The 27,941-nt window shown below is 41.0% G+C and overlaps 2 protein-coding genes across 4 annotated transcripts in view; one reads left to right on the top strand and one right to left on the bottom strand.

Annotated features, from left to right (window-relative positions):
- mcama (melanoma cell adhesion molecule a) overlaps positions 1 to 2,902 on the top strand; it is a 52,022-nt gene extending 49,120 nt beyond the window's left edge. For both annotated transcript variants that reach the window (XM_061056432.1, XM_061056431.1), the window contains 2 exons: positions 534 to 2,270; positions 2,338 to 2,902. In XM_061056432.1, coding sequence (XP_060912415.1) covers positions 534 to 536 — 3 coding nt within the window. In that variant the 3' untranslated portion in view covers positions 537 to 2,270; positions 2,338 to 2,902. The remainder of the gene's footprint in view (positions 1 to 533; positions 2,271 to 2,337) is intronic.
- A 1,348-nt stretch (positions 2,903 to 4,250) lies between these two features.
- Positions 4,251 to 27,941, bottom strand: LOC132988822 (E3 ubiquitin-protein ligase CBL-like). 2 transcript variants are annotated; one of them, XM_061056428.1, is made up of 15 exons: positions 27,368 to 27,941; positions 21,641 to 21,888; positions 18,894 to 19,040; positions 18,401 to 18,557; positions 17,695 to 17,816; positions 17,319 to 17,456; positions 16,165 to 16,252; positions 15,712 to 15,843; positions 14,753 to 14,962; positions 14,418 to 14,534; positions 13,669 to 13,964; positions 12,408 to 12,575; positions 10,392 to 10,495; positions 9,396 to 9,581; positions 4,251 to 8,693 (listed from the first exon to the last, which is right to left on the bottom strand). In XM_061056428.1, exons 1-15 carry the CDS (start codon positions 27,509 to 27,511, stop codon positions 8,308 to 8,310), a joined length of 2,643 nt encoding a protein of 880 aa, XP_060912411.1. In that variant the 5' UTR covers positions 27,512 to 27,941; the 3' UTR covers positions 4,251 to 8,307. The 2 variants fall into 2 exon arrangements, with proteins under 2 accessions (XP_060912411.1, XP_060912410.1); XM_061056427.1 differs by having other exon boundaries at positions 10,392 to 10,498; positions 27,368 to 27,940.

Below are 27,941 nucleotides of genomic sequence, written 5' to 3'. Positions count from 1 at the left end.
TTTTTCAATAGTCGCTCCACAGCTTTATGGTTTTTCTTGGCTTCAAATGTGGCTTAAATAGAAAGAGTGAAGCAGCTAATATTAAAGACTGATACAAGCAGATCTCAGGTTTTAAAACACCAACACAGAGACATGACAGTCACCCTAGTTTGGCCGTTTTTCATGACGATACATGTAATCTGTTTCAAGACTAGGAAAACATTCAACACTAAAAAAGATTTATGAGATATGATAATGAGAAGAAAAATGAACCCCCGTAGTTTTTTATTAATTAAAACATGATCTAAAGAGACTAATGGCTGGAACCATGTTTATTTCTGCTGTATAAATGTGCTTATGGGGCTTTTGCTGCCAGCCTCTGGTGGCCACTTTAGGAACTGCACCTTTTTGCACTTCTGCAATAGCTTCACTTTTGAACAGCGGAGGTTGCAGCTTTGTTGGCACCTTAAATCACACTATGTAGACAGTATGTGTGTGTGTGATGTAGAAGTGAAGCTGGTGTTTAACTCTGATGTCCTCGTCTGTCTCCGCAGTAAAGCTGTGATGTTGTGCAGCAGGAGGAAGCACACACGAAGCCGGCGGTCAGTGTGTGTGTGTGTGTGTGCACGTTGGAGCAGAGGAGACAACAAACAGAGGCTCCCACTGATCTGAGACCTGCAGCCTGGACATTCCCCCATCATGCTTTGTTCTGAGCAGTATTTAGTAGATTTACACACACACACACACACACACACACACACACACACACACACACACACACACACACACACACACACACTTCTTTGTACAGATGTGTACTTTCTTTTCCTCCTTGAACATTCGTTTTCTCCATTTGTTTTGTATGATTTCCTCAAACTGTGTTCAGCTCTTTCTCGGCTGTGGTTCAGTGTGCGTCTTTGATGATGTCACGTACGCATCGTCTGCTTTGGTTTTTTTTGTTTTTCTATGAAAGTGTACATATTATATATATTTTGTTATTTAAGATATTTTGGCACTCAGATTCTCAGTCGATTGGTAGCGTCTGGGTCATGTGCATGTTGATCCGTGTTCATGGGTCCAGGTGAGTTTCGGGACAGGAAATGATGTCAGAGACCAAACGCTGGCTGCTCCTCTGTGGCAGCTCTTTACTGACACACTGAGGGAGGGCTCGTCCGTGTGTTTGCTTTAGTTTGATTATGATTGATATTAAAAATTTGCCAAAAATCAGTGATGGACAAAGTCTCGTCAATGACTCGTCAATCAGACACACTGTCGGCCTTCTTCTGCAAACTGCTGTCAAGCCCTTGTACTGTTTGTAAATACATTTAGTGTACAGACCTGCTGGAGGTGGCCTTGGACTGTTTCTGAGGGTGAAAAGGTCAAAAGTTAGTGATCTGCTGTGCCTGTTTTGGAGGATGCATCATACACTGAATTTATTTTTTGTTTCATTGGTTTGCTCTTTGTGTGTGTTTTTTTGTGTGTGTGTTTCCACTGAGAGCTAGTTGGGATGAAGGACGGTTCCAGTGGTTCTGCGTGTTTCTGTGTTGGATAATGTGCACACAGCAGCTGACCAGTTTGTGATATCGATGTTTTATACCCTCTGCACTGCAGATCAACAGCATCATCTGACTTTACTAAAGTAATCTACCAGCAAACACTTTAGGTTTCATTTCAAAGTTAGATCATTTTTCTTTCAGTCCGCTCTGCTTTACCACCAAACGACCACAAATCTCCGACCTTAATAAAAGCAGAAATGGACGTGAAGCGGATATTGAACTCCAGAAAGTCTCTGGTTTCAAGGAAATGAGCGTAAAGCAATAACTGTGGAAGACAACTCCTCAGAGTTTGACATGTATTATTTTACGTTCAACATACAGAGAAAAACATCAGAAATCTGGTTTTGAAAGAAAGACTTCTTGGACAACCTTTGAAAAAAACAAAAACAGAAGAGTTGTTCACCATTGAATGTTAGTTTTTGAGGTATTTGTAAATTAAATATTAAAAATCAGATACATTTAAAAAGAAAATGACAAAAAAGTTTGTATGATGCTGCTGCCTGAACAGAGTGCAAAGAAAAAGCAATAAAGGCAAAAAAGCCAAATATCAGGATAAGATAATAAAGTATCCAAAAAGAGAGATCAGTTAAAGGAATACTTTTTTATCTTTTTTCATATTTTAAATACATACAACACAAAAATGTATGTTTTTTGTAATTTTACAAAACAAAACAAGAACGCTAAATTTCCACTGTCGTTAGTCCCAAAAAGATGAATCTTTAAAAAAGGTTACAAGTTTTTTTTTTTTTTACTTTCCAGACAGAAACTGAACTGGATCCTCTGAAAGTAGAGAAAACAGAAGAGAGGCACAGACTGGTCAGGTGACGTGATTCATAGTGAACCAGCTGAAACATGCGGACTCACCGCTGCGCTCCTTTAAAGGCCCGTGTTGTGAATACGATGTACTGATTGCTCACTGTGTAGTTTATCGTGTAAAGATTGATTTTGTTTCTGAGAGCGCTACGTTGCCCAGAAGACTTGCAGCATTAACAAAGTAGTGACACTTTTCCTGCTTTCTTTTTTGTTTCCACTGAACCTTTGAGAAGTGAAAGTTGTAGAAATATCCAGGTACAGGACGTCCTCAGGCTAAAAGTTTGCGTACATTTAGTGCGATGCTTTTATTTTGGTTTAGAAAAGCTGAAAGCGATAGAAACATTTCTGATTTGATACTTCAAATGAAACGTTTTTGGTTTTTAAATATTTTCACCAGTTGGAAACCTAGTTTGAAACTTCACATCGCAGTTTTGTTCTTTTTTTTTTTGTTGGTGTAAATTAAGTACTGTACATGTGATTCTTTGATGCTTGCGTTTTTTTATATATTTTTTTGCAAAAAATAATGCCAAATAAAAAGGTTTCATTTAAAGAGACACTGTGTCTTTTTTTCTTCTTCTATTGTTTTAGCAGAGGTGCGTCAGAGCGGTCAGTGTTGGATTGCGGTCGCTGTCGGCCTCAATGTGAACCAGATCAGCAGTGAGTTCAGTGAGCTCTCTGTTAGCGCTGCTCAGTCCCTCAGCGAGGAGACAGGAAGGAGCGCTGCCTCCAGACCGCTGTCAGCACGAGCTCCAAACGACTCCAACAGAAGCTCCGGTTTCCAGCTGCAGTCTGGACAGATGATCGGCTGAAAAAAAAAAACCCAACTGCTCACATCTGTAAGAAATTCAAGCCCCTCGTGTCCGCCCCTCACGCTGTTAAACACATCAGATATCCCCCCCCTTATTGTCCGTCAGTGTCTGAGATAAAGGAGATTTATAAAGGATACCATGGAGCCAGAGTTCTCGCTTCCTGTAGTTTTCTTTTGTTCCACCCAGTGCTCTCTTCCACAGGGCCGTTTTTAACACAACTGGGGCCGCTGACAACAGAAAGTCATTTATTATAACTAAACGTGACTTCAACCAAAAGGATCTTTCTCTAATACTGTTTAAAAAGCAGAGTTAATCACAGATCTAAGAGTTATCCAGGGAGGCTGAAATCTTTGGGGCAGATAAAACCAAACCCTCTGTGCAGACTGATACTCCCCTCTGTAACTGAACCTTCATGTAAATAAACTGCATTTTGTTAAAACACCTGCCGTTTGAAACCTTGGGATCAGTGTCCAGCTGGTTTCTGTCGTTTTTCTGCCTTGTTGATCAAAAGGTTTGGATCTGGATAAGAATATTTTATTTGGAAATCCACTTTTTGTTCTGGTTATCCTGCTCACTTTAGTTCCTGCTTTCAACAGAAAACACTGGATCAGATCAACCTTATCCTGATACAGACTTTAAAAAGGAACCAAATCAAGATTAGCAGGCCTCTAAATGGGACTTGATGCTTCATCGTTTGTCCAAAGTGGACGCCAAAATTCACACCTCCCCAAAACATGTGTGTGAAGTTTCTTGTTCTAAATCCACTCTGATCCTGTATTTGATCATGTCTATAAACCCCTCTATTTCAGCCCTGCTCAGAACAGGCTGTTTCTGTGTCTGTAGCTTTAAATATGTAAATGAGCTGTGTCTGACCACGCCCCCTCTCTGGAAGGACTTAGGTGGCTTGGTCTTTCTCGCTCCATGTCCTATTGTTTACGGTGAGAAGGCAGACTCAGAGGGCAGAACAAACACCTAGCTGTGGGAGTGTCACCCACCTGGGGGAGGGGCTACTGCCCTTTGTGATGTCATGAAGGTAAAATCTCCAAACGGCCACACATTTTCTGAAAAGTGGACAAACCACGCAGATCAAATGTTAAAGAAAATACTGTTTAATTAAAAATCTTAATGGCTTAGGCATGACAACATGGCAACAAAACGAATAATGAGGATATTAAAAAGACAATAAATAAAATCATATTTACACAAGCAACAAAAAAAAAAGCAACGAAGAAGACAACTTTTTTTTTTAGTAGGCAAGTTCTTGTAAAGGCGAGTTACAATGATCACAGCACACTCATCATACAGCGGCTGAGTTTACCCAGCGACTGTCAAAAGTGTGAGTACGAGTGTGTGTTTGTGTTAAAGACAGCCGAGCCTCTGGCAGTGATTCAACACGGCTGGAAAACCTCAAGTGTTTCTTCACGCAGGTCAAGAGTTAGTCCCTGTCGGAGTGTTCGAACACCAAAGTCTGAAGCGGGCGAGATTTCAGTTTCAGTCACAAGGGACAAACGTGATCCTTAATTTAATTCATGCTCGACCATTCCTCAAAAGAAAGGGGCGGTGTATTTCAAAACCCATTGTAAGAGGAAATCTGGATAACCACAGCCTGATCACAAAATCCTGAAAGGAGGGCGTCCCAACTAGCACGACAAGCTAACGTGCCTTTTAGTGTACGAGAGAGAGAGACACGTGTTAGGATTCAGGAGGTGAGTGAATTATTGATCTGCTGCCGCCGAATGATTCCCCTTACGTAAGGCATTTCTCTTCACTACGCTGTTCAATCGTTTACATAAGAAGTGTTTAAACAATACAAATAGATTACAAAGTAAAATACATATTTAATAAATGTAATCTTTGAACTAATGAGATGATCACTGCGTGCAGACGGGAACACTTTGCAATGCAGCTCTTTAAAAAAAAAAAAAAAAAAAAAAGTTCTCGTGTGCGGAGAAAGGGATCTGAACGCGTCACCGAGACTTTTTTTTAATTAAACAAAAATGTTCAATATTCAGAACGAGACTTCATACTGCTGGAACGTAACATTTAGGGAGTGCTTCACCCATCTTCAGTATTAAGATACAAATCAGCCAATAAAGAACAAGAAACAACAAGAAAAGTGCCGAGATGTCACAGTACATCGACATTCACACACACTGCTCTCTACATTTTATTTCACGCTGGAGAAACCTGGTTATTAACTAAAAGTATCTGACAGTAATAAATAGTACCACTTAATTTGAGGAATTCCTTTTTGAATTGTAGGAAAAATGTCGTCGTTTTTTTGCAATCGCTAGACGGAAACATTTTCTTATTGACGATATTTAGAAAGTCGCCATTTCTGCATTCGGAGTGAATTTCCAAGTTTATTTTGACGTGTGAATTTTCCAGAGTACAACAACGGATCCGACGAAGATCTGACGTGTGCATTCATGAACTCATAGAAACACACTTCACAGATGGCGCTCTTGTTTCACGTCTCCTGCATGATGACACAACCTCATGTGGAGAACAAACACCAACCTCTCCGTATTCTCTTAACTTTCTAAACTCACACGGTCAGAAAAAGAGCTCCGACAACAACCGGGAATTGGATTTTTCTTTTCGTTTACGTTTAAAGAGTAAAATGTGCCGAGCTTTGGTTTGTCTGCTATCGTGTGCGGGTCGTGTTTGACAAAAGGCACGTTGACGTGTTACTGCAGGAGTAAAAAGTGACCGTTCAGGGTTTTTAAGGAATTGAACTCAAAACAGGATGCTTCACAGATGTTTGGATGTAAAAAAGAGGAAATGTTGAAGTCTCTTCTTGTTTCTAAACTCGAACACTTTCACTGACCGGCACCTCAAGACAGTGAACGGAGCTTTTCTCTCACCATGTGTTTGTATTCAGCACGGACAGCCCAGCAGGACTCTGATCAGACCCCCCGCTCTGCTCAGGACTCGCATCTCTTTTCATCTTCGCTCTGAGCGTGCTTATGATCCAGTGGCTGGGGGTTTATATTAAGAGACATTAGTGCTGATCAATGCGATCCTTTTTAAGTTGTTGATGCTTTTTTTGCTCTCAAATAAAAAGATTAAAGCTCACGTTGACGCTCGAGGAAGAGTCCGAGCTACGTCCAGACATCTACACTGCTGCCATGTTTTTTTTTTTACATCGTGTGCAGAAAAAAAAAGTCAGTCGAGAATTTTTAGAATTATGGTCAATTAAAAATCTAAAAATTGTAAAAATAAAAAAATGTCAGCAAGTTTAATGTCTTCAAACACAATTTGATGCCTTTACATTTTTGCTTTTGTGCAATTAAAAAAATGTAACTTTAAATCCAAACATTGACAAACAGGAACTAGAAATTTGACATATTCAGTGAACGAAACCGACTAAAACTAATCAGACATTCTAAAATCGATGAAGGTGAATTTTAAGGCCATCAAGAAATAATTGATTCATCCTTTCAATAAATCTTAAAAATAATATCCTTTAAATTTCATGTTGACTGTTTGAGAATCCTCACTTGACTAATTTTAGAATCTGGTTTGTTATCCGTTCAGGTCTGAGATAAATGTGGGACGTTTGGTGGATTATTTTCCACTAGATATCTCCAGAATCCAGAGTTAGAAATGAGAGGGAGTGGATGGGCAGAGAGGAAGGTCGACTAACCCAAACTAAACAAAAATAATTAAATCCGAGTGTCGTGTTTAAATCTTATCCTTGGAGTGTTTCTGTTAAGAACGAGTCATAAGTTAGCAATCGTTATGAATCTATCTCTGTGTGTCTTTAAACATCTTTTCATTCATTACATTCATCCCTGAATCCACAGAAAAATAAACACACACACCACCTTCTGGTTTGTGATCCAAAAAACCTAAATCTGATTTCCCAGTGACTCCGCCTGAACATGCTGCAGTCTTTTTGTTTCTGAGTGAGAAACTAGAAGTAAATCAAGCAGCCTTCAGCGTCAGACCTTCAGGGATGACGACAGGCAATCGTGGAATTAAAACGAGAAAAGAAACTTCCTGACAACTGAGCCGTTAGTTAGTACTACACACAGCACAACACCTCATGAGAGTACTTAAACGTTACACGTGTTATTTCGTCACAGAGCCGCCATCGGACTGGAAACATGGAGTCACGTCGGACTTCTCAAATACCATCGAAAAACAGAGCGAGCCACAGTGACGGTTTACGACGTGAAGCCCTGCGATACTGCACTGCGACTGAACATTCACATTCATCAGCATGAGCGCACGCACACACGCACACGCACGCACGCACACACACACACTCACACACACTCACACACACAGGCACACACGCACGCCACTGAGTAAATCACTAATGTCCGACCTAAACTCGTGTCGCTACATATTTGTTTCGAAACGCCACATTTTGCCAAGAAGCCTGTAAAGCACCAAACTGAATGGCTGCCAGCAGCGGGACGAGTTTTTAAAAAAACAAATAAACACAACAACACGATCCCTCTGCTGATCGGATCGCTGTAGCTTTAACGTTTAGCTTAATGAGAAAAAAAAAAAAAAAAAACGTACTGAGACTGAGGGGAAACACCGCCGTAAGAGCAGCGGACCTCAGCGGAGTACAACAGGGATCAAAGCTCGGCTACAGAGAGCTCACATTACAAGGCTTTAATTCTTCATCTGCGCTGCGTTCAGGTCATATCGGACATTTCAGCCTCTACTGAGGAGCTCCTTAATTAAAATAAGAGATAAAAGATTTGTGTCCAGGAGGCGCCACACTCCTTCAAAGCAAAAAAAAAAACAAACTCAATCTCATATTGACGATTACGAGTAAACGAGAGATTTTGAGGCTTTTCGACCACTTGGCGTTCACATATCGTATCCAAGACGATCAAAGTAATACATTTTGTATGAAGAAGAAGTAATACCTGTCGCACTTCATTCATCGTTTGTTTGAAATGACTTTGGAGGAAGGTATTTCAAAGACTCGAACTTGCTGACGATTTAGATGTAAACTCATTTTTCCTGCGTCTTCTGATATGACTTGAACGCAGCGTTTTCTCCTCAGAGGAGAGCCCCGTGGCCCTGCAGGAAAAGTGCTCGGTAAATGCTTTATCCGTTATAATGGCACAGAGTGGAGACAGACAGAAAGGAAAGGGGGGGGGGGGGCAAGCCTGGAGCGACGACTATGTGGCGATGTGCGCCGTCGAGGGGATGGAGACAAACTCGCGCAGGATGTTCTTGGCCGTCTCCAGGTTGTTCTGGGCGATCATCAGGGCTTTCTGGATGTCCTGGATGGAGTAGCCCTGAGACATCAGGCACTCGATCTCCCCGTTCAGAGCCAGGCTTCCAGTAGGAGGAGGAGGAGGAGGAGGAGGAGCAGCATGAGGAGCAGCATGAGGAGCATGAGGAGGAGGAGTTGGGGACGCAGAGGAGGATGCGGAGGGACCAGGGAGGTCTGGTAAGGGGGAGGAAAATTCACGGTTGGCAGGCCGAGGTCGACGGTCAGAGTTGGCTCGCCGTGGGAGAGGTTTAGGGGGGCGTTCAGGTTCTCCACCTGCTGCAAACATACCTGGAAACACACAGACAAGTACACAGAAGTTAATCAAAGTGGCAAACAATGCGTTGTGTTCAGGTACCCGAGGGAATACAGAGGTTATTTTGTGCTTTTTGTGAAGCTGCAGACAGCACGTGTGCAGCTTGTCTGATCGTCCTGCAGAAACTTTATGACAGGGCTTCTCAGAGTGTGGGACGCGGCCTGTGGGTCCCCACAGACGGGCCACAGGAGGACCTCCACCAATCAGAAAAAAACAAGGAATATCACTATACTGATGATTTAACCATAACTTAAACCCTCATGTGATTGTACATGGACTTTTTTTTTTTTTTTAAATCAAGTTGTATTTTACTATCTGTCTTGAATGGATCTCTCTTGCCGTGATATCATATCGTCATGGCAATTAATTTACCCTCAAATTATTAGAATGCTTCAAAGGCAGCTTGATAAAAAGTTTGTCCTCTTCAGACAGTTTTAAAAGACGGATGTGTTGAAACTGTCGTTCCTGCAGTCATTTAATCAAAGCAAAACATGTTGTTATCAGTTAGCTGAACACAAGCTAAGGACTTCACTCACACACATACAGCCTGAGAACTAGCAGGTAAACAACACAAGTCCTTTGAATTAAATCCTCTTCCCAGCTGGGCCCTGTGGCATGTTTACCTCCAGATAGCAGACATTACAGAACACTGCGTTACAAACAATAGAAACACGTACTGGCTTCTACTGGGCCGTCCAGGCTGAGCGTGCTGAAGGCAGAAGAGGGGCCGCTGATCTCTGACAGGGCTCTCCTGGTGGGGGCGGGAGGAACGACAGGCCGGGGATAGTCGTACTCATAAATGTCCTCCTCACTGCTCTCCTCCTGTTTGTCCTGGGACACCGCAGCCGAATGCTGAGGGGGTTCTGAAAAACATCATGGTTATGAATAACAGTTAGAAAACATTAAACACAGGTCAGACTGTAAATATTAAGGTCACTACTTAGTGACCACAAAAGAAACATCCGTATGATGAACCAAAACTCAACACACCAGCTGAGACGTAATCAGCAGTACACTAGCATTTTAAGCTAATCTGGTCACTTTGTCTAAATGACATAAAAGAAACAAAGAGTAGATCCATTTATCAAAAGAGCAGAACTTTATTAATTCACCACCCCGATAGCTAAAACAATACAGCAACTAATCAAACAGCTTTGGAGTTATCAGGAAGTTTTCTCTCTGGAAGTTTTCAATAATTCCTGGAGAAAATTCCCAAAAGTTTCTAAAAGTTTCTGAAAATTGTGGAAGACGATTAATTCAAGATTGTTTTTGAAATGAGAAATTTCCCTTGCATTATTTTGCAAAAGTTTGATAAAATCCTGGTGAAAATTCCTGAAAGCTTCAGACCGGTCAAGTTCCCCGGACTAATTCCTGAAGGTTTATGAAAATTCCCGGTGCAAATTTCTGAAAATGATCAAGGAAATACCTGAAAATTATGGGAAACATTTCAGAATTCTATTTGTACATTTTTTTAGGAAGATTTTTCCAAAGGTTTCTGGAAATTTCATGAAAAAAAAATCCCCAAATTCCCGGGGAGAATTTCCTGTTTAATACTGTGTAAGGAAGAAACCAAATTTTCCCAACAAATCAGAGAGCTTATTCAAAATCATGATCACACTGATTCTACCAACAGTACATAATAAAGTGAGTTTGATAGCTAGGTGTAAAGTTACCTATTTCAGACGTCTGTGGCGTCTCAGAAGAACCCGCCTGGGACTGAATGTTACACATCGACTCGTAGACTTGTGGATCCTCAGCGTCACTGTCGATCACCTCACTGCTGGGAAACAGAAATCATCACACTTTAATTATTTAAGCCTTGTTAGTTGTGTACAAACCCACTGCTGCTGCTGCTGCTGCTGCTGCTGCTGCTGCTGCTCCTGCCTTTTGAAGGTTCAGAGATAAATGCAGCTCACTGATGATTACAGAAGCTTTTCTGTTCCTTCCTCCTCTCGTGTTTGAACACTTCACATTTATTTAATGACTTTTTCTTCTTCATCAGAGCAACAGGCTGGGTGAATTATGTCCCTCTTGTCACACTTTGCTGTTTATCACCTTCTCCTGTAATTTAAAGGAAACTAAGCTAATGTGAATAATAAAGTGAATGTGTGTGTAAGAATGAGACAGGCATAGTGAAACAAACCTGAGGCTGCAGAGCCCTCTGGTGGACAGAAAAACAACTGCTGCTGCTTCACTTTTGCACCAGTTACTACATTAGTGTGCACCACCAGTTATCAGTGCTGCTGTTGAAAATTATTTAATTATATCTGCTGTGATATCAGTATTAGAGTCCTTTGTTTGAAAGACATCAACTTGGTAAAATGAGAAGAAAGATCCACATCAAGTCTTCCCAAGAGAAGCTAATTATCAGATTAGTAGACTAGAATGATGCATCCACATGTACAAACTCAACTGTCAGAAGCCAAGTTGTACTTTTAGTTATGTGGGCCGAGGTGTTGACTTTATGTTTTGGCTTAGTTTAAATCTTCTGAATCATTGTTTCATAAATAATTAAGTCTGATAAACTTAAAGGACTGGCTTTTGTGGACCAATCAGCCAATCAGGAAGAATGAGTTCTGATCATTTTATGGGTTTTTCATCCCGCCCAGGACACATTCAGGACACAACTAGAACTGGTGTCTTTTGTTATTATTTCCCTGCATTGTTTGGCTTTATAAATCCCATTATTTTTAGAAGATAGGAAATCATCTGGTGCAAAGTTTTGCTCTCTAGTTGCAGACTTTTTCTCCCGACTGAATGACCTCCTCACCTAAAGTATAAGCGGGGACTTAGACAGCCTCATTTGACGGTGCAGTCTCCTTTGGTCTCTTTTATTAAGTAGTGGTTGTCATGTTTGATTCATATTGAATCATATAGAGTTATGCAATTGTTGAATTTGTTTTTATCATATCCTGTCAATCATGCATACATCCGCGGTGCCTATGCACCTGCGAGGTCAGGATAAGTGTCACATACTTTGAGCAAAACCACATACGAGCTCGTAGGTGTATAGCGTTTCTGCCTGGTTCACGGTCTTCAAGCCTTTTTGTCCAGGACATGTTACAATATGCATTAATAAACCGTGAGTCTTGTTTCTGTGTTTGCTGTAACCATCCATGTTTTTATGTAACAACACATCTATATTAGCTTTTTCACACATGAACAAAACTGGGACTTTTCCCGGCCAGCCTCCTGCAAAAGTTTCCCCGAGGAACCAGTGTGAGATGATGTTTGAAAGCAAAGGGCAATATTTAGGAAAATTCACCATGAGGAAGTGGCCACAGTTTCTATCATTTAAGTCCAGTGTGACCAGTTTGATCTTAATGCATTTTCAGCTTTTCCGCTTACCAGTATGCTCTTTTTGTTTTGTTTACACTGTGAATACCTTCAATTACATGCAACATTGATATAAAGACAACTGTCTCCATAGCAACGACTCTCTTGTTTGTCTGCCATCTTGGATATGTGGTAAACGTTACACTGACTTCCCAGACCTTCTCACATCACGCCTTGCCTCCTGAGACCTTGGGCTTGAATGCAGTCGAGAACAGTTCTGAGCTTTAGTTTGAAAGGTGTCCAAATCCAAAATGTTGGATTTATTCCACACTGGGACACTTGGTGAGTACTAAATGATAAGAAACAGAACAGAGTTTGACCCACTTCATCACTTGGTGGTTCTCCTGCTTTACCTGACGTCGTTGTTGTGGTTGGCCTGCACCGGGGGAGGGGGCACCAAGGATCCAGCTATGACCCAGGGAGCACCAGAGGCAGGAAGGGAGGTGGGACTCATGTACTCGTTCTCCTCACAGTCAGAAGACGGCTTCTCGCCGCTCGATATCGCTGTCGCCGGCAGAGACCTGAAAGTGCACAAACAACACAAAGCATGCTGGGATGTTCTCAACTTCCTCTTGTAGTTGTGATCTGACTCTCTCTCCATTCTGAGACACCCCTAGTTCCCTTTTTTATGTCAATGTCTGTATTGTACCGTCATGCAAACACAATATCAACAAAAAAGGCAAATTCTGCTTGTTTTACTTTTTTCCTTCCTCACATATTTTCCTTGAACTGTGCCAGTGGTTATTATTCAAAATGTCAATAATCAGATTTAGTAGATGAAAGCTAACGATTCTGGATCATTCTTTTCTGAACTGTGAGATGAAGTCTTTTAATGCCTTGTTTTGTCCACAACCCATGATGGAGTTAAGAGAACAGAAAATTTACACATAAATGTAGCAGAAATCAAGTATATCCTCTGAAAATAACTCTGTGAGTCATGACTGTCTACAATGAGTGTAACACCTGAGTCCCACTGTCTGTGATGCTTTCAGAGCTTTTCTAGTCCTATCTTCACTTTGTTTACATCGTCAGGCCGGCCGGCTGACTCCTCCCCTCTTGTATAAAAGTTGTTTCATTGAGGGACTAGAGAAAAGAAGAATAACATACTGTACTCACTGCTTAATTGAATGTCAAGTAAGCGTTTTTTAGATCACTGTCATTTTGTTTAAATTTACATGCAGTGTGAAGCTGCGAGCATAATAAAGATCGCTAGCATTAGCATGCTAACACAACAATGCAGCTCGAGTTGTTTTGGTTTCATGCTTGTGCTCAAGGGCGACATCTGCTGGATCAAAAAGTCACATATTCTTAATTTCAGAAGCTGCAGTCTGAGAATTAAGACTTTAAAATTCAAATAAATAAATAATGATTAGACAACTATTTACATATTTGCTAATTAATTCACCAAGTACTTTACTGATCTTTGCTCCTTTAGTTATAGTCTGTCCAGGTGAATACAATCAGTATAACATAATCATCCTTAACTAAACTCTTATATTCATGGGTCCAAATCTTAATTCAGTCTCACCACTTTGTTATGTTTTCAGTCTAACTTCTGTAATGGAGCTCGTCTCATCGTGTTACTACCAACATCTCAGCAGCAGAGCTCTGTACCTTGCAGCCAGGCAGTAGATGGCGTTTGTGGCCGCCTGGGGTTTGATCCCCTCTCCGCTGGTGGTCCCGTTGCTCTGAGGGGTGGGGGACAGGGCCGACAGGGCGGTCTTGGATACCGGGCGGGGCACCATGTAGTTGGAGGCCCAGGCGGGCTGGTCCGGGGTGGAGGGCAGGGGTCTCCTCTGGAGTCTGGAGTCCTGGCCGAGCAGGGAGGGGCGCTCCGGAGGGGGGGGAGGGGGCAGCTCTCTCAGGGATGGAGGCAGAGGTAGAGGCTTGTCTCTGTGAGTGGCTGAAATCTGTGGAGAGGAAGGAAGGGGAGGCGGGGGTGAGATGTGGGGGTACAAACTCTTGTAACCATCAACATCCACTCACATGGTTTGTAGAAACTTGACCTCCTGATTAAGGTGAGTCTGCATGAGGTGTTCAAATGCATATTTTAAAGAAGGATATCTTAAAAGGCTAGTAGGATATGCGAGTGCATTACTGCAGAATTTATATGACATCATTCATTAGAATACATATAAGCACTTAAAAACACACCTTTCCTATGTCTGCCAGTCGCTCTTTATTATCAGAAAAGGTAAATACATGAATATATGTCTTCATTTTTCCTCACATGCTCGTGCACACCTTAAGAGAGTTATCAAAGAAGAGAAGAGGAATCTGGAAGAGTTTAAAGTAGATTAATTGGAATCTACCTGACATCAACTCCAAATCCTCTACCTCTGGGTTTGAAATCTGTTTCTTACCTTGGGTGTGGCTCCCTGACTCTGTATGCTGTGCGAGCTGGAGGGTCTCTGCTGCAGGAGGTCCAGTCGGGGGGGCACGGGCGGTAACTGAGACACTGGAGAGGCTGGTCGCTCTACCTGCGCGCAGATTTATATTCAGAGATGTTACACGGCACAAAGACATTCGATTTAAAGTGTTCTTCTGTAGTCTGATAGAAGTCAGAATAACTCTAAAGGCTCACTCAAAAGTAGGCGACACAGATGTGCAACGGCCAGTTTAGTCAAAGAAAGGCGTAAAGTGTAATCAGGGGTTCCTGACATATTTTAACCCTTTACAGTATAAGTGGTCATCTTACTTTGCTGCACGCCAGCCTGCTCATGACGAGGTGCTGGTCCTCCAAACGATCGTCCTCCTCATCATCGTTTCCAACAGCTTCTGCTCTGCTGGACCCCTGGAAACCAGCAAAGGAAGCCCCGCTGGCCTTTGGGTGGAAGGGGTCCACGACGATGGGCTCTGTGCCTTTAATCTCGCAGCGGCAGAATGGGCAGCCCTGACCCTCCGATTCCTGATACAGACACACAGACAGGAAGTTTTAAATGAGAAGCCTTCTTCAGAGACACAAACACAATTTAATCAGAGCAGCCATATCATACTAAAACACTATTTAAGACAGAGTATTTCAAGTGCTGTGTAAGGAGAGGAGCCCAGAATATCCCAGAATATCAAGATTTTTAAACGCAGTCTTAAAACTCATTTATTCAGTTTGGCTTTTGTATAGTGTTTTATATCAATTCAAATCTTAACATTACTGTATTGTCTTTTTATCCTACTACAATTTTAAATATTTTCCTCTTATGTATTTATTTTAATATCTTGTTGCTTTTATGTGTCGTATTTTATTTTTATACATATATTTTATTTTTAATTCTTATTGGTGTGCATTGGTCTCAGTGATTTTATAAACTACTTTTCGTCAATAACTTTTCTGCACTCTTGTAAAGCACTTTGAACTGCAATTTAATTTGCTTTATTATTAAATTAAATTAAACAAAGAAACATGGAGAATTTATAGTTTTACATAAAATTCAGAAAGGAGGTTTTTACAGGAAACAGTGAGGCTTCAAAATAAAACAAGAGAAAATGCAAAAAAGGGGAAATTCAGTTGCGAATATATGACTGAAACCACAAATAGTCATTTAAATAGATGTTAACAGCAGGAAGTCAAAGAAAAAAAATGTCCCCATGTGACTGTGAGGGTTTATGCAGATTCTAAAAAAAACAATGTACTCAAATTTACAACTGGAGAAGTCTCACCTGCCAGGCCGTCAGACAGGACGTGCACATCAGGTGTCTGCAGGGCTCGATCTTCACGTCCTTGTCGTTCTCTGCACAGATCTTACAGAGCTGGAAAGTGGAGCCCATCTCACAGTACAGCTCGTACTGCTCCTGCAGGGGGAGGAGGAGGAGAGGAGCACAGGCTGTTTATATACGACGATCATAATCACCAGGATGTACTCAACCGTGAGATGTTATAAATTCATGATTTATCGACTTATATTTTTGTCTAGTTTGTATCCAAGTCTACTTCAGTCAGGTAGTAAAATTGTAAATGTCCTGAATATAACAGTAAAATAATTCTTATGCCTGATTTAGTTTGTTTACAGTGAAATGTTCAGAATGTTACAGCAACTAAAACATCTTCCTGAGGCAAAAGGAAAGGGTTGAATGTTCGGAGCGGTTTGGCACAGAAACTAAACTGGACCAAACCTGAGTAACTTTGATGTGGTCCTGTGGTGAAGGTTCACAAAGCCCCGTGAGGTCGGGGTTCTGCGCACGACCGTCTGGGAACAGATAGCTACAGAACAAAACACATAAACAGGTAAGTATTAGTACACAAGATGTATCATTAAGCCAAACAAAAAAACAAAATATGAAGAAAACTGAGTACGCTTTAACTCTGTGTAGCTGAAGGAAACTGCAGTGGATTGTAGTAATCTGAGTTTATCACACTAGTTAGTTTTATTCAGGATTAGAGCAGCAACCTCTCTTTAATTCTACACTGTAAAATAGACATTTGCACTAATCACCTTCCCGCACAACAGTAGTTTCCCCAGTTTACTCCTCTTGCACACATCTCTATACAAACCTTTAGTGTTTTATCTTTTTCATTTTGACTGTTTTTCTCCTGTAAGTCTCCTGACAGTAGGAGTACTGCTGTTCACTAGCTTTCTACTTTGATGTTCTTCCTTTTTTTGCACAGAAAAAAACCCACCAAATGAAATTCCTTGTATGTGTGAACGTACTCGCATTAAACCAGATTCTGATTCTCCCGTGAATGGCGATCACCTTCCAAAAGCTCACATGAAAGTACTTTAATTTATGCAGAAATTTTGCAACAGAATGAACGGATGCACATTTCTATTTTCTCTGACTGAGCGAAAGTCTCATTGACTCAACTCAGATGACGAGCAATGCAAGTCCCAGACTCACAGAGGGCTCATTTAGAGTGGGGCAGAACTGAATAAAAAAGGAGTTAGCGGACTATTAATGTAATAAATCTTAAAACGATATGCTCTGGGGTTGAACACTGTCTTTCATCAGAGATAGACAAAGGCTTTGTACATCAGTCTGACTCTTTAAGTCTGCAGCATGACTCTGGCCTACTGTTCCCTTTTTCAAAGAGCTTAAATTACCAGCATTTTTGTGAGTTCATTTTGAAGTTTGGTTTGCTTCCACCAATGCAAAAAAAAAAATGTACGCTCATGTTCTGTAAACTGCATCATCAAAAGACAATAAAATCCTGAATATGCCGAACTTGTTATAGCGATCTCTGATCTTTAAAACCCTTCCAAAGAGGCATGAATGACATCTCCCAAAATGTATAAATCAGTGCTTTGACACTGTGTCGTAGTGGGACTCACAATCCCTCTCTGTATCCATCAATGAGTGCTTGGAAGAGTGGTTTGTTATGGGGGATGGTCTGCAGGATGTTCCCATCAGCTGTCACGTAGCCGATCGCCCACTGGCCAAGCCGAGTGCAGCTCAGCCTGAAGATGTAGCTGAGAGGAGGAAAAGAGAATCAACAAACAAAGAGAACGGCTTTTAATTTCCACAAAGTAATTAATGCTTTCAGGAACCTCAACGTGCGCCTGTTAGGATTCATCCAAAACTTCAGATTCAATCAAAGAAACATCTTTTTAAGGGTGTTTTAAGTATTACATATTTCTGGTCTGGTTTTTAAGAGTTCAGAAGTGTATTTTATGTTTTGTTCAGTCACAGTGCTCGTCAGTGTCTCACCTGCCAGGTTTGTGGATGAACCTGTGTAGTCGAGCCTTGACCTCGTCGTAGGTTAGGAAGGCCATATAACCCGGATGTGTGACTGCCAGACTGTTCCAGTTCCTTAACAAAGACGACCATGGCTACACAAACACACAAAAGTCTCCATGAGACATCAACTAGTGGCACTACAGAGAATCCACAAATCACATTCCTGACATTGGTTTTGCATTTCTCCACTTAATGACAGCTATGGTTACATGCCAAGAGATACAGGACTGTGCCAGCTAAGGCCGGCAGGAAGAAGACTACAATAAAAACATAGATAGACACCATTTTCAAAACAGATCTAAAAATGCTTTATGAGGAGGAAAAATGCATTCAACAGGATCTTGAGAATACAAACAAGATGACTTTTCTTAATTCTACAGGGTCTCTTTAATTAATATTTAACTAAATAATCAGCAGTTATCCCCCCTGTAAGATCTGACTTGCATGTCACTTGTGATTTCCTTTTTTGAGAACTCAATCCTGAATTTTTACAGGCTTGCAGCATGAATCTTTAATTTGTTCCATCCTGACAGCAAACTTTGAAAAACATTATAACTCTTAAAACTCTAAATATTTCTGCTTTTAAGTAAAGTGTCAGTCTGATTTTCTTTTCTGAATTACTGAATGTTTTGTTGAAAATGCAACAACAGGGTGCACTGCGGGTTCAGAGCCTCACCTGGAAGAGCCTGGTGAAGATGTCGAACTCAAAGACGGAGATGTAGTCGTTGCAGGTGAGGTCGATGGTGGACTTGAGAGCCATGGCCTCCAAGCCCGAGCTGATTGGGTGAAACTCGTGGAGAGCCTGACGAAATGTCCTCCATGGCACTATGGTCCTACAGAACAGGGGACAGAGTTCAGTTTGAAGACCATGTGTCGTAGGGTTGGTGATAATATTGATATTTTAATTATTTTTTATTAATTAATTTAAGTTTTCCTGTGATTCCCACCACTAATACATTGTGTCCACCAGCTCAGAATCAAAGCTCCGATATCAAACAGAATACGTGTGAAAATATGTTTTGAATTACTTCTAATAAAACGTACGTCACAGAAACTTTAGAAACTTCCTTAAACTACAGATACAAAATGTCAGAGTTCAGTCAGCAAGCAAACACCTGATTCTGCACGATCACATGTTTCTCTTCTGACACATTTCATATTTGACTCACTTGTCCCCGAATGACCGTCTCCAAAATTCTGCCGCATCAGCTTTGGTGATCCTGAAGTTGTCGCCCTGAAATAAGCCGTTGGGGAAGATGGCTTTGAGCTCTGCGAGCATGTGACTGAAGATCAGAGACAGCTTGGTGAGGTTTCGCCTGAGTGACACGAGAGAGAGAGAGACACACAAAGACAAGTTAGTGACGGTTATTAACGAACCAGGACTAGGAGTATGTGATTACCCATTGATTTACAAGGCAAATCATATTGAATTAATGTGTATCTTTACTATTCGTTCACCCAGAACTCCACAAACCTGACACACAGAACAACTCAAATGTTACTGAACAAAACACTCACACACATGTAATCAACAAAATACATTTCATTTTCCCTTAATTCAGTTCGGTTCCTCCCCGTGCTCTTTTCTCTGTTTTTATTATTATTTAATTTTTCTGTTAAAGAGGACATATCATCCCCCTCTTCCACCTTTTAAAACAGTCCCCATGTGGTCTAAATGAAACATCTGTGCTGTGGTCAAAATATAACATGAATCAAGCACCAGAGGAGGTTTGTGACCCTGTATAAACCAGCTCTCTCAGAACGCTCCGTTTTGGTGTGTGTGTCTCTTTAAATGCAATGCAAAACCTTTATAAAGCTGATACATATATAACTGTATCTCACTTACATTTTAGGTATCTTTTCAAGATTAAGCTTCATATTTGCTGCCCAGCTTGATATATGTCCGCTTTAATGTCATTGCAGTCTTAACATCTCTGGTTTTCTGACCGCTGGTTAATAAAAAACGAGACACTGAGAGAACTTCAACTTTTGGTGACTGGTCCAGACCTTTTCCACTTTCTCTTTAATTTTGAGAGGTGTAGAATAAATCCTAATTTCACAACAATCACACTATGAGCATGTGCAATAAAAACGGATATAGCCTCATCCTCACAGTAAATAATACAATAATGATTTATGTAAACAAGCAATGCCTTCTTAATCAACATTTGAGCTGCACTATAATGGCCGTGCTGTCACACCACTGTAAAGCAGTAGGTTGAAGCTCACGCTAGTCTTTAGATTCCCTCGGATCAACTGCTTCAGATTAGGTGGTGAAGAAAAAAACTGCTGCTTTTTGGATCGATTTGGATTCAGGTGAAACATGTTTCAAACATCAGTAATGAGTAACACATGAAGAACAGCAGACAGACATAGAAACTGAAAGTTGCACTATTAAACTTTAACCCACAATCAGCATCACAATATGCAAATTGCATGTTTCTCATATCATGCAGGTCTAGTAAATGTACTGCCAAAAACCCTTTCCCTGAAAATAATCTCTAGATGCAGACATACACCGACTTGTCTACTCACATTTACAGAAGTAATGGCCGAACATTTGCAGGTAGGTTTTGAAATAAGACTCTATTTTCAGCTGAAGGGAACACAATGTTTTCTACTTGAAAATGAATTTACATGTATGGATTAGCGTGAGTGATTAACTGTTTTAGGGGGGAGAAGGGCATGAAAATGACACGACAATCAAACAGAAACCAGCTGGCATTGGGCTTAAGTCTTATAACATTGGACTTCTGGTATGTTGCATTAACCAAGTCAAAGCCTTTTTTTCCCCTCAACTTTATACCTGGTTTTATTTATTATTTTCACACTCCTACACATGATGAGGCAACATGGCTTACTAGGAACATCTTCATGATTCACAATTCTCTGAAACTTTAGACTGATGATTCAGTCGCTATGTCCGATCTTCACAAACCCCAGGAGGCCGATACATCTGCTAACCTTCAAAATAGTTGTTGATGCAGAGAATCTGTGAGGAAATGCTTCATACAAATCTGAGTGCGACAGAGGAAGGAACTTTCGCTTAGTAATGGATTTCTGAGAAGGAGAGGAAGTGGCCGTGATTGCGACAGTTTAATCGGGACTGTATCAGACATTTGAGTGATTATACTTCTGCCCTGCCTTTTGACAGATGATGCCGTTTGTGTGTGTCATCACGGGGATGGAAAGTCTGAAGAAACTTCTCAGCCGCCAAATATGGACATGTAATGTTTTCTAAACGCGGCAGAGAAAGAAAAAAAAAGCTGACAGAGCAGAATCTTTCCGTTTCTTTCTGTGGATGTAGTGGTTAGCTGACCTGCTTAAAACCCACACATGCACTGTAATTATGTCAGTGGGTCGCTGCCAACTTTGTGTCGGCCAAATAGAATAATGGCAGTTTGAAACGAGGCCACTGCAGTACTATGAATGAGTTCTTTCGCTTTGTTTCTACGTTCTGTTTATCACAGCCTTATTGAAATAACAGAAATGGACATGAGGACTTTTCTTAGCTTCAAATTGTTTTGCTTGGAGGACGATGTTCTACTTTACTTTTAAACAAAACAGACTGGATGTGTGCAAAGCTTTTTACAGAGGCATGCTTATCCTTTATCAACCAATTCTGAGGGATCATTCTGAACCGCAAACCACATAATCCCTGATTAATTCACTCTTAAGACCATGCTGCTTGTAACAGAGGTAGCTTCAGGCAACAGTGATATCACCAATTAAGGGCCGGCTTGTACAATCGTGATCGTCAGCCAACTCAAACAATGTTGATCCTGATGATCTCTGTAACATCTGTCAGTTATCAAACACTTTCCCTGTTTCACAACTTTTTTCAGCAAACTGCTTTTACAGCCTTCTTTAGCAACAAGGAGGAATGACATTTCATCCGGATATATGCGACGCCTACCTAGGCTGGGAGTTCTCCTCAAACATCCTCTCCTTGGCCTCCTTGAAAAGGCTCATGGTCTGCTTCGTCTTGTTGATCAAGTTCTCCATGACCACGCGGAAATACTCGTTCTCCCCCAGGATCTCCATTTTGCCCTCGTACCGGGACAGGATGGTGCGCAGGTGCTGGTAGGTATCAGGCAGCAGGTCCAGGATGTAGGGCGGGCTGTTCTTTAAAGCCACCTTGGGGTTCTGGCACAAACGCACCACCTGGATAGGCGACAAAAAAAGGGCCTCAAGTTAATATTAAAGAACAACTTCAAACTTTACAAGTCTTAAGAAACACAAGGGGGCTCCCATGTGTTCAACAAAACTAGTTCCCCCTTTCTAAATATCAGTCCTAATGTATTGATCTGAATAATAAAAGGTCTGCTTTTAGATTTAATTGTTGGTTTATTTAGATTATTATTGAGAGAATTAACTCCTAAAATTGGCCTGAAGGGACCGACAACAAGAAGACATATCAACCTTTTTGGTAATGTCAAAAACACTTTGTGCACTTGTGATTGTAAAACTTTGTTACAGAGTGACGCTTCTTATATCTCAAAACATCTTTGGCTGAGAACGGACAGAGTAAAACAGTCGATATTTATTTTGGCCTGCAAGTCACTAAATCACGAACTGATGTTATTAAGCAACATCTGATTGCAGCAGCTGCTCTATTTGTGTAAGAAAGAAGAAGAAGAAGTGTTTTTTCTATTTTATCGTCTAAGCTAAATCTAAGTTTGACAACCTGGCAGTCAGAACCAAATCATTTTTCCAAATACACAGCCTTCAGCTGTAGTGAAATGCTTGAAGTGCAGATCCTGCGTGCGCTACAGAAAAGCAAAACTAACAAACTGAGGTGGACACAACACGCTTCAGTACAGTTAAGCTGAATGCAAATATCTGGACATAAGAGTCTCTTTCAGACTTCCCCGAAACACCCCCACAAAGTCTGCTAGTGCTGAGGATTTTCCAAACCCACAATTCCTTCCTTCTGCAAGGGCCCTAAAGTAGACCTTCTGCTGACTCTCGGAAAATCCGACCAGGACGCAGACTTCGTTGATTTAATTACCCACAATTCATAGAGATATGGAGCTACTACTGTCCAATCCACTCTTCACCTTAAAGCCAGATCAGAGATGCACTGATATCTAGCATGCAGTGTGTGAGTCCATGAGAGCTGGAAATAGAGTTTAAAAAAAGGAATGGGACGCCGTATTGTTACATCCAGGGTTACATTGAAAAAAACTCCAGCTCTTAATTACAACAAACACACCTCCAGTGAGTTTCTTTTCATTACAGTGTTTCTACGTTTAGACAAGCAACCAAAACCTCTATATGTGAATCTGATGTAACTCATTTGATATTCTTATGTGGCTATTTGACTAAAATGATAAACATCACTTCAAAAGGTGAAAAAAAAACATCAGCCTGAAGTCAGATGTTCTCACTAACAGATCAACTTTCTGATTTCAGTCCTGGCTTACATTATGCACATTTGGTAAACAGCTGGAACAACCATGTCACAGATATCATCGACATATCCTGATGAACTATGTCCAAGTCCCACAGGAGAGTATGAAGATATGCCGACTCATGGATCAGCATGCTCATCTCATGCGTTTGATAATTTGAGAGTAGGGCAAAGTGTGAGTCTGTTGACCCCTTCACACATTAACTCCAGACAATTTCAGGAAAAAAAAATTGTCTCAATGTCTGGACGAATCTGTTTGGACATTTGTGTTCAAATTTGCTCACCACCCAGACATCGTTGGGAAATCATGAGCACAGATGGTGTGGCGGTTAGGTCGTGCCCACGGATCAAGGATTTCTTTATTATTCCTGAGGTGCAATTTGCTTTACAGGCAGCAGTACCACACAAACCATCACACAGACTATAGAAGAAAATAAAATAATTTGTGGATACATCAGAAAAAAACACTAAATTGATTTAAAAAAGGGCAGCAGCAATGAATAACTATCAGAAATAAATGTCTCACGAATGGCGGTCGGGACAAAATAGTGCTACAGTCTGTTTGTCCTGCATGCCAGAGGGGTGTATCTGCAGACAGCATGAACTCCTTTGGGTTCATCAAGGATAGACTGGACTCTTTTAAGGGTCCTGAGTTTGAATACAACAGCCAAGTCATTAAGAGTAGTGCCTGCAAGTTTGCAGCACATTTTGACAATGCCCAGCAACCTGTTTTGCAAGAACTACTTTTAAAATACTATTTACATTAAAAGTATGCAGCTTACGATACAAATACATTCTTTGATTTGATTTTCTGCAGACAGCGTCCATTAATCACTAAAGGATTTATTCTTTTAACAATCCACTGCCATTTCCATTAATGTCCAAAAAGGATGACTTGCATTAGTCTATGAAATCCATTAAATCAGGACCATGAGGATCATCGTTAGAGAGCAGCGAGACAACGTACGGAGGCTGTAGTCCTCCGAGGGGGGCGGCCCGGGTTTCAAATCTGACCTGTGGCTCCTGTCCAGCATGTCATTGCCCACTGATGCCCTACTCTGTCCACTGTCCTACCAAATAAAGGCTTAAAGTCCAAAAAAAAACACTGTTCTACTCTGGAAAGTAACAGATCAAAATAAACTTGCACGTGCATTCTGTTGGACAAATATCGTAATGGCGACGATTCCAAATATCTTCAAAAAGAGCAGGCTTCAGTCTCACACTGGGGTTTGTATATAAGCGGTTAGAAGGTGTAGAGATTTGGATTGCGTCATTTTTGTAGTTTTTCCAATACCCCACTTAAAGACGGACTTTGTGTGTTGAACTTTTGCACATATCATAATATAGAAACACACCGAGGTAAAGGCGTTAGATGTAATAAAAATGTATTAAATGTTTTATTGAAGTCATTAGTCTATCCTATCAGCAGCTTTCATATCATTGCAGCCTCATGGCCTTGCAGATCTGATATGATTACCATCATTAGGGTAAACACTTCACTCTGTATACATCTAAAAATGCACACAGGATCAGTCTGCATGTCCAGAGGCTGGACACAGGGATTCAGCTGAGGATCAGATTTTTGATCTGCTTTATTCAAGCTTATACTGATCCATTCAAATATGGCCACATACCACTCCTTGGGATTAGCTCGTGACATCTCTATTATTATTTGATAAGTTAGTTGATGAAATGATACGAGGTCATTTAAATCAAAAGCGATGATCTCCTCTGGAGCTTATTCTTGCTTACAAATTTTCATGGTAATCCACCAAATAGATTATGAGCTATCGTGGCTACATTAGGATCCCTGTCTCAGTGATGGCTCTGGAGGAGAGGTCAAAAGGTCGTCAAAAACTAGGAAAACTCTGTCACAATTACACTAAACGACTGCCAAACTTTCCTTTAAGGACTCATAGACATCAGCATCTTTAAAGCTTACAAGTGGAGTCTAATTTTCATAGTTTGGACAATGGGCGGCTGTGGCTCAGTTGGTAGAGTCGGACATCTCTCGAACCTGAAGGTCAGGGGTTCGATCCCCAGCTCCTGCAGCCATATGTCCGATGTGTCCTTGGGCAAGACACTTAACCCTGAATTGCTCCCGCTGCTTCGTCAGCATCTTATGAATAGAACCTTTACAAAGCAGCCTCTGCCATCAGTGTGAGAGGTGTAACATGTGGTGTCAAAGAGTTTTGAGTAGTCAGAAGACTAGAAAACAAGCTCAAGTCCATTTACCATTTACATTCTTTCTATCTGTTATAATAACACTGTACTTATATCTCCTTAAAAAAAGACTTTCTGAGCTGTGGTAGCTGTCACATCTGTCATGTTCTGTTCACTAAACTGATGTGTGCTGGGGACTTTTGTAAAAACAGGAAGGATGAGAGTGTTTTTTTTTTGTTTGCACAGTGATATAAATAAACTGTGTGAGTGACAGGCTGTGGACTTCAATGTTTACTCTGCTTCACTACATGACACGTATAACAACTTTTATAACCAAGATGGGATGCATGGGAAGTGGCCGAGTTTGAAGATGTAGCTAAATTAGCAGGACTATTATCACATGTATGCTACAAAATGCAACAACTTAACGAATTAATGTGGAAAAAAAACACAGAAACAAGCAAATGTTTTTTCTCACATAGATTACATTACACAGACGCTACATTTCCCACAATAATCCAATCAGATAACTGTGTATTCCCCGAGTATTAAGAGATATGTTATCTTATTACGACTTCACTGCAAAGCCATAAAAGTATCAAACACGGCTCGTATGACACAGGACTAGAGCATTAAAACTTCCATCATCAAAGTGGATCAGTCAGCGCCATGTGTGACGTGAGAGAAAACATCACACGTGTAAGGTGTGAATGAGGCGACACAGCCGCCTCTTTGCACAGCACGCTGCACAGGCATGCAACGTTATTATTGTACCGCCTTATCAGATGTCTTTCTCTCTTCTTCCTCCAGCCCTCCTGAATTAATCTTCTGTGCAAACGCTTGTCTCCTTTGTCTCCCTCTACTTTCTGCTCTCCTGTCTGGCTCGGTTAAGATTGTGCAAAAGATAAAAAACCAAAGTGACAGTCAGCAAGGAGTGAAAGAAACGTTAGCCTGATTCCATAAAGAACAACCAATCTATTTTGCTCTAACACCAAAAAATATGGCGTCGTCCTCCAGGAAACATCATCACTGACATCGGTGACAACATGATCAACAGATTAGCAAAACTGTGACCTCTTTAACGATAACTTGTCCTAGTTAGATGATGCATCAGGGACACCATCACACTCCAAATGTGGGGGTTTCATTTCCTCGAGACAGCTCCACAACTTAAAGCTGATATGAATGCGAAAAACAACAACAACAACAAAAAAAGGTATAATAGCAAATCTTAGAGAAGCCAACATCAAATTAACTTTCCCCATTTGGAGGGAAATTCACGTTTTTGCAGCAGCAGAAAAGTCACAGTAAAGGGAGACTTTTCAAATGACAAATTAGGATAATACTACTCACACTATATAAACCTTTTACCTGTAAAAAAATAAAGGACTTTCAACGGGTTGTTGTTGCGTGAAATTTGCAAAAGAAATGGTCAAACACACCTGGATATGTAGCGCTGTTATACAAATTAATTATTGTATATAGAAATATCACTCAGCTCAGTATAGAACAAGGAGTTGCACAAATGAGACTAAACACATGTGAATTAAAAGTAAGAGTTAAATGTATGTGGGTACAGGGTTGTCAACATGTTGGATACTACATATGAGTATGCATACAATGTGTGTTATTTCTGAAAGTTTCTGAATCAAAGAGTACAGAAACTTAACCCAAAGAGAGCAAGCTCTGTCTAAATTGTAAAAATACATTTCCTTTTTTTTTGCTTTAGTGTATTTGACAGTGTGTGTAAAGGAGTTTGCATGCATTTTTGAGGGGGATTAAAAACAAGAAATTAGCAAATGTTGGGGGCCTTAGTTAGATGTCTGTTGCCATGGCAATCAAAAGAGATATTGATATCGTTAGAATATCTATTGTCATGACAACCCTAACTATAAACATTATAAAAGCTAGGTTATAAGTCAATTAGAAACAAGTGTTTTTTCTATAATGATCTAGAAAAAGAGGAAAGTGTCAGTGGAACATTTTTCTGTGGAGCAGCTGAAATAAAACATTTTTCAGTTCCGTTTCTTTCTATTTTTAAAACCCTCCTACCAACACTGTCTTTACCTTATCCATGAGTTTCCAGCATTTCTCCACCATTTTCTTATCGACCACTGCAGGTTGGTGAGGCTGCAGAGGCTGCTGGTGGGGCTGAAACGCGTCCTTCATCAAGCCGATGAGCCCGGCGCCCCTCCTCGGATTTCCGGCCATTAATTCGGTCGGCGACCGGGGGTTAGCCCCGGGGCTGAGGTTGACGACCAGAAATTGTTCTTGACGCGTTGTTCCAACCTAAACAACCCGCTGTGTTTTAGCGCCCTGTCTGTCCTCGACACTGGGTCTAATTTGTCATGCAGAGGCTGTTCAAGAGCAGAACAAAAAAGGCTGTGTGTACACGAAGCTAGCTAACAAGCTACATTTGAAAAGCCTCTCTCAGTGTGATTCCGTCGCCTGGTAAAAGCCGCTGACATTTCACGTTATGTTGTCGTGTCTGCTTGTCTGATATCCGGCTATCTTTCCCCGACAACGGAAAGTTGAACCCCCCCGAGAAATCAACCCGGCTTATAATAAACTCGGGGTGTTAATAAGCCTCAGAGAGCGATCAACAAACAGGTTACAGAAGCTCCAGCAGACAGAGTAAACA

This window comes from Labrus mixtus, chromosome 14 (assembly GCF_963584025.1).
Source record: "Labrus mixtus chromosome 14, fLabMix1.1, whole genome shotgun sequence".
NCBI classification, from domain to species: domain Eukaryota; kingdom Metazoa; phylum Chordata; class Actinopteri; order Labriformes; family Labridae; genus Labrus; species Labrus mixtus.
This window is presented reverse-complemented; position numbering and strand designations above follow the sequence as displayed.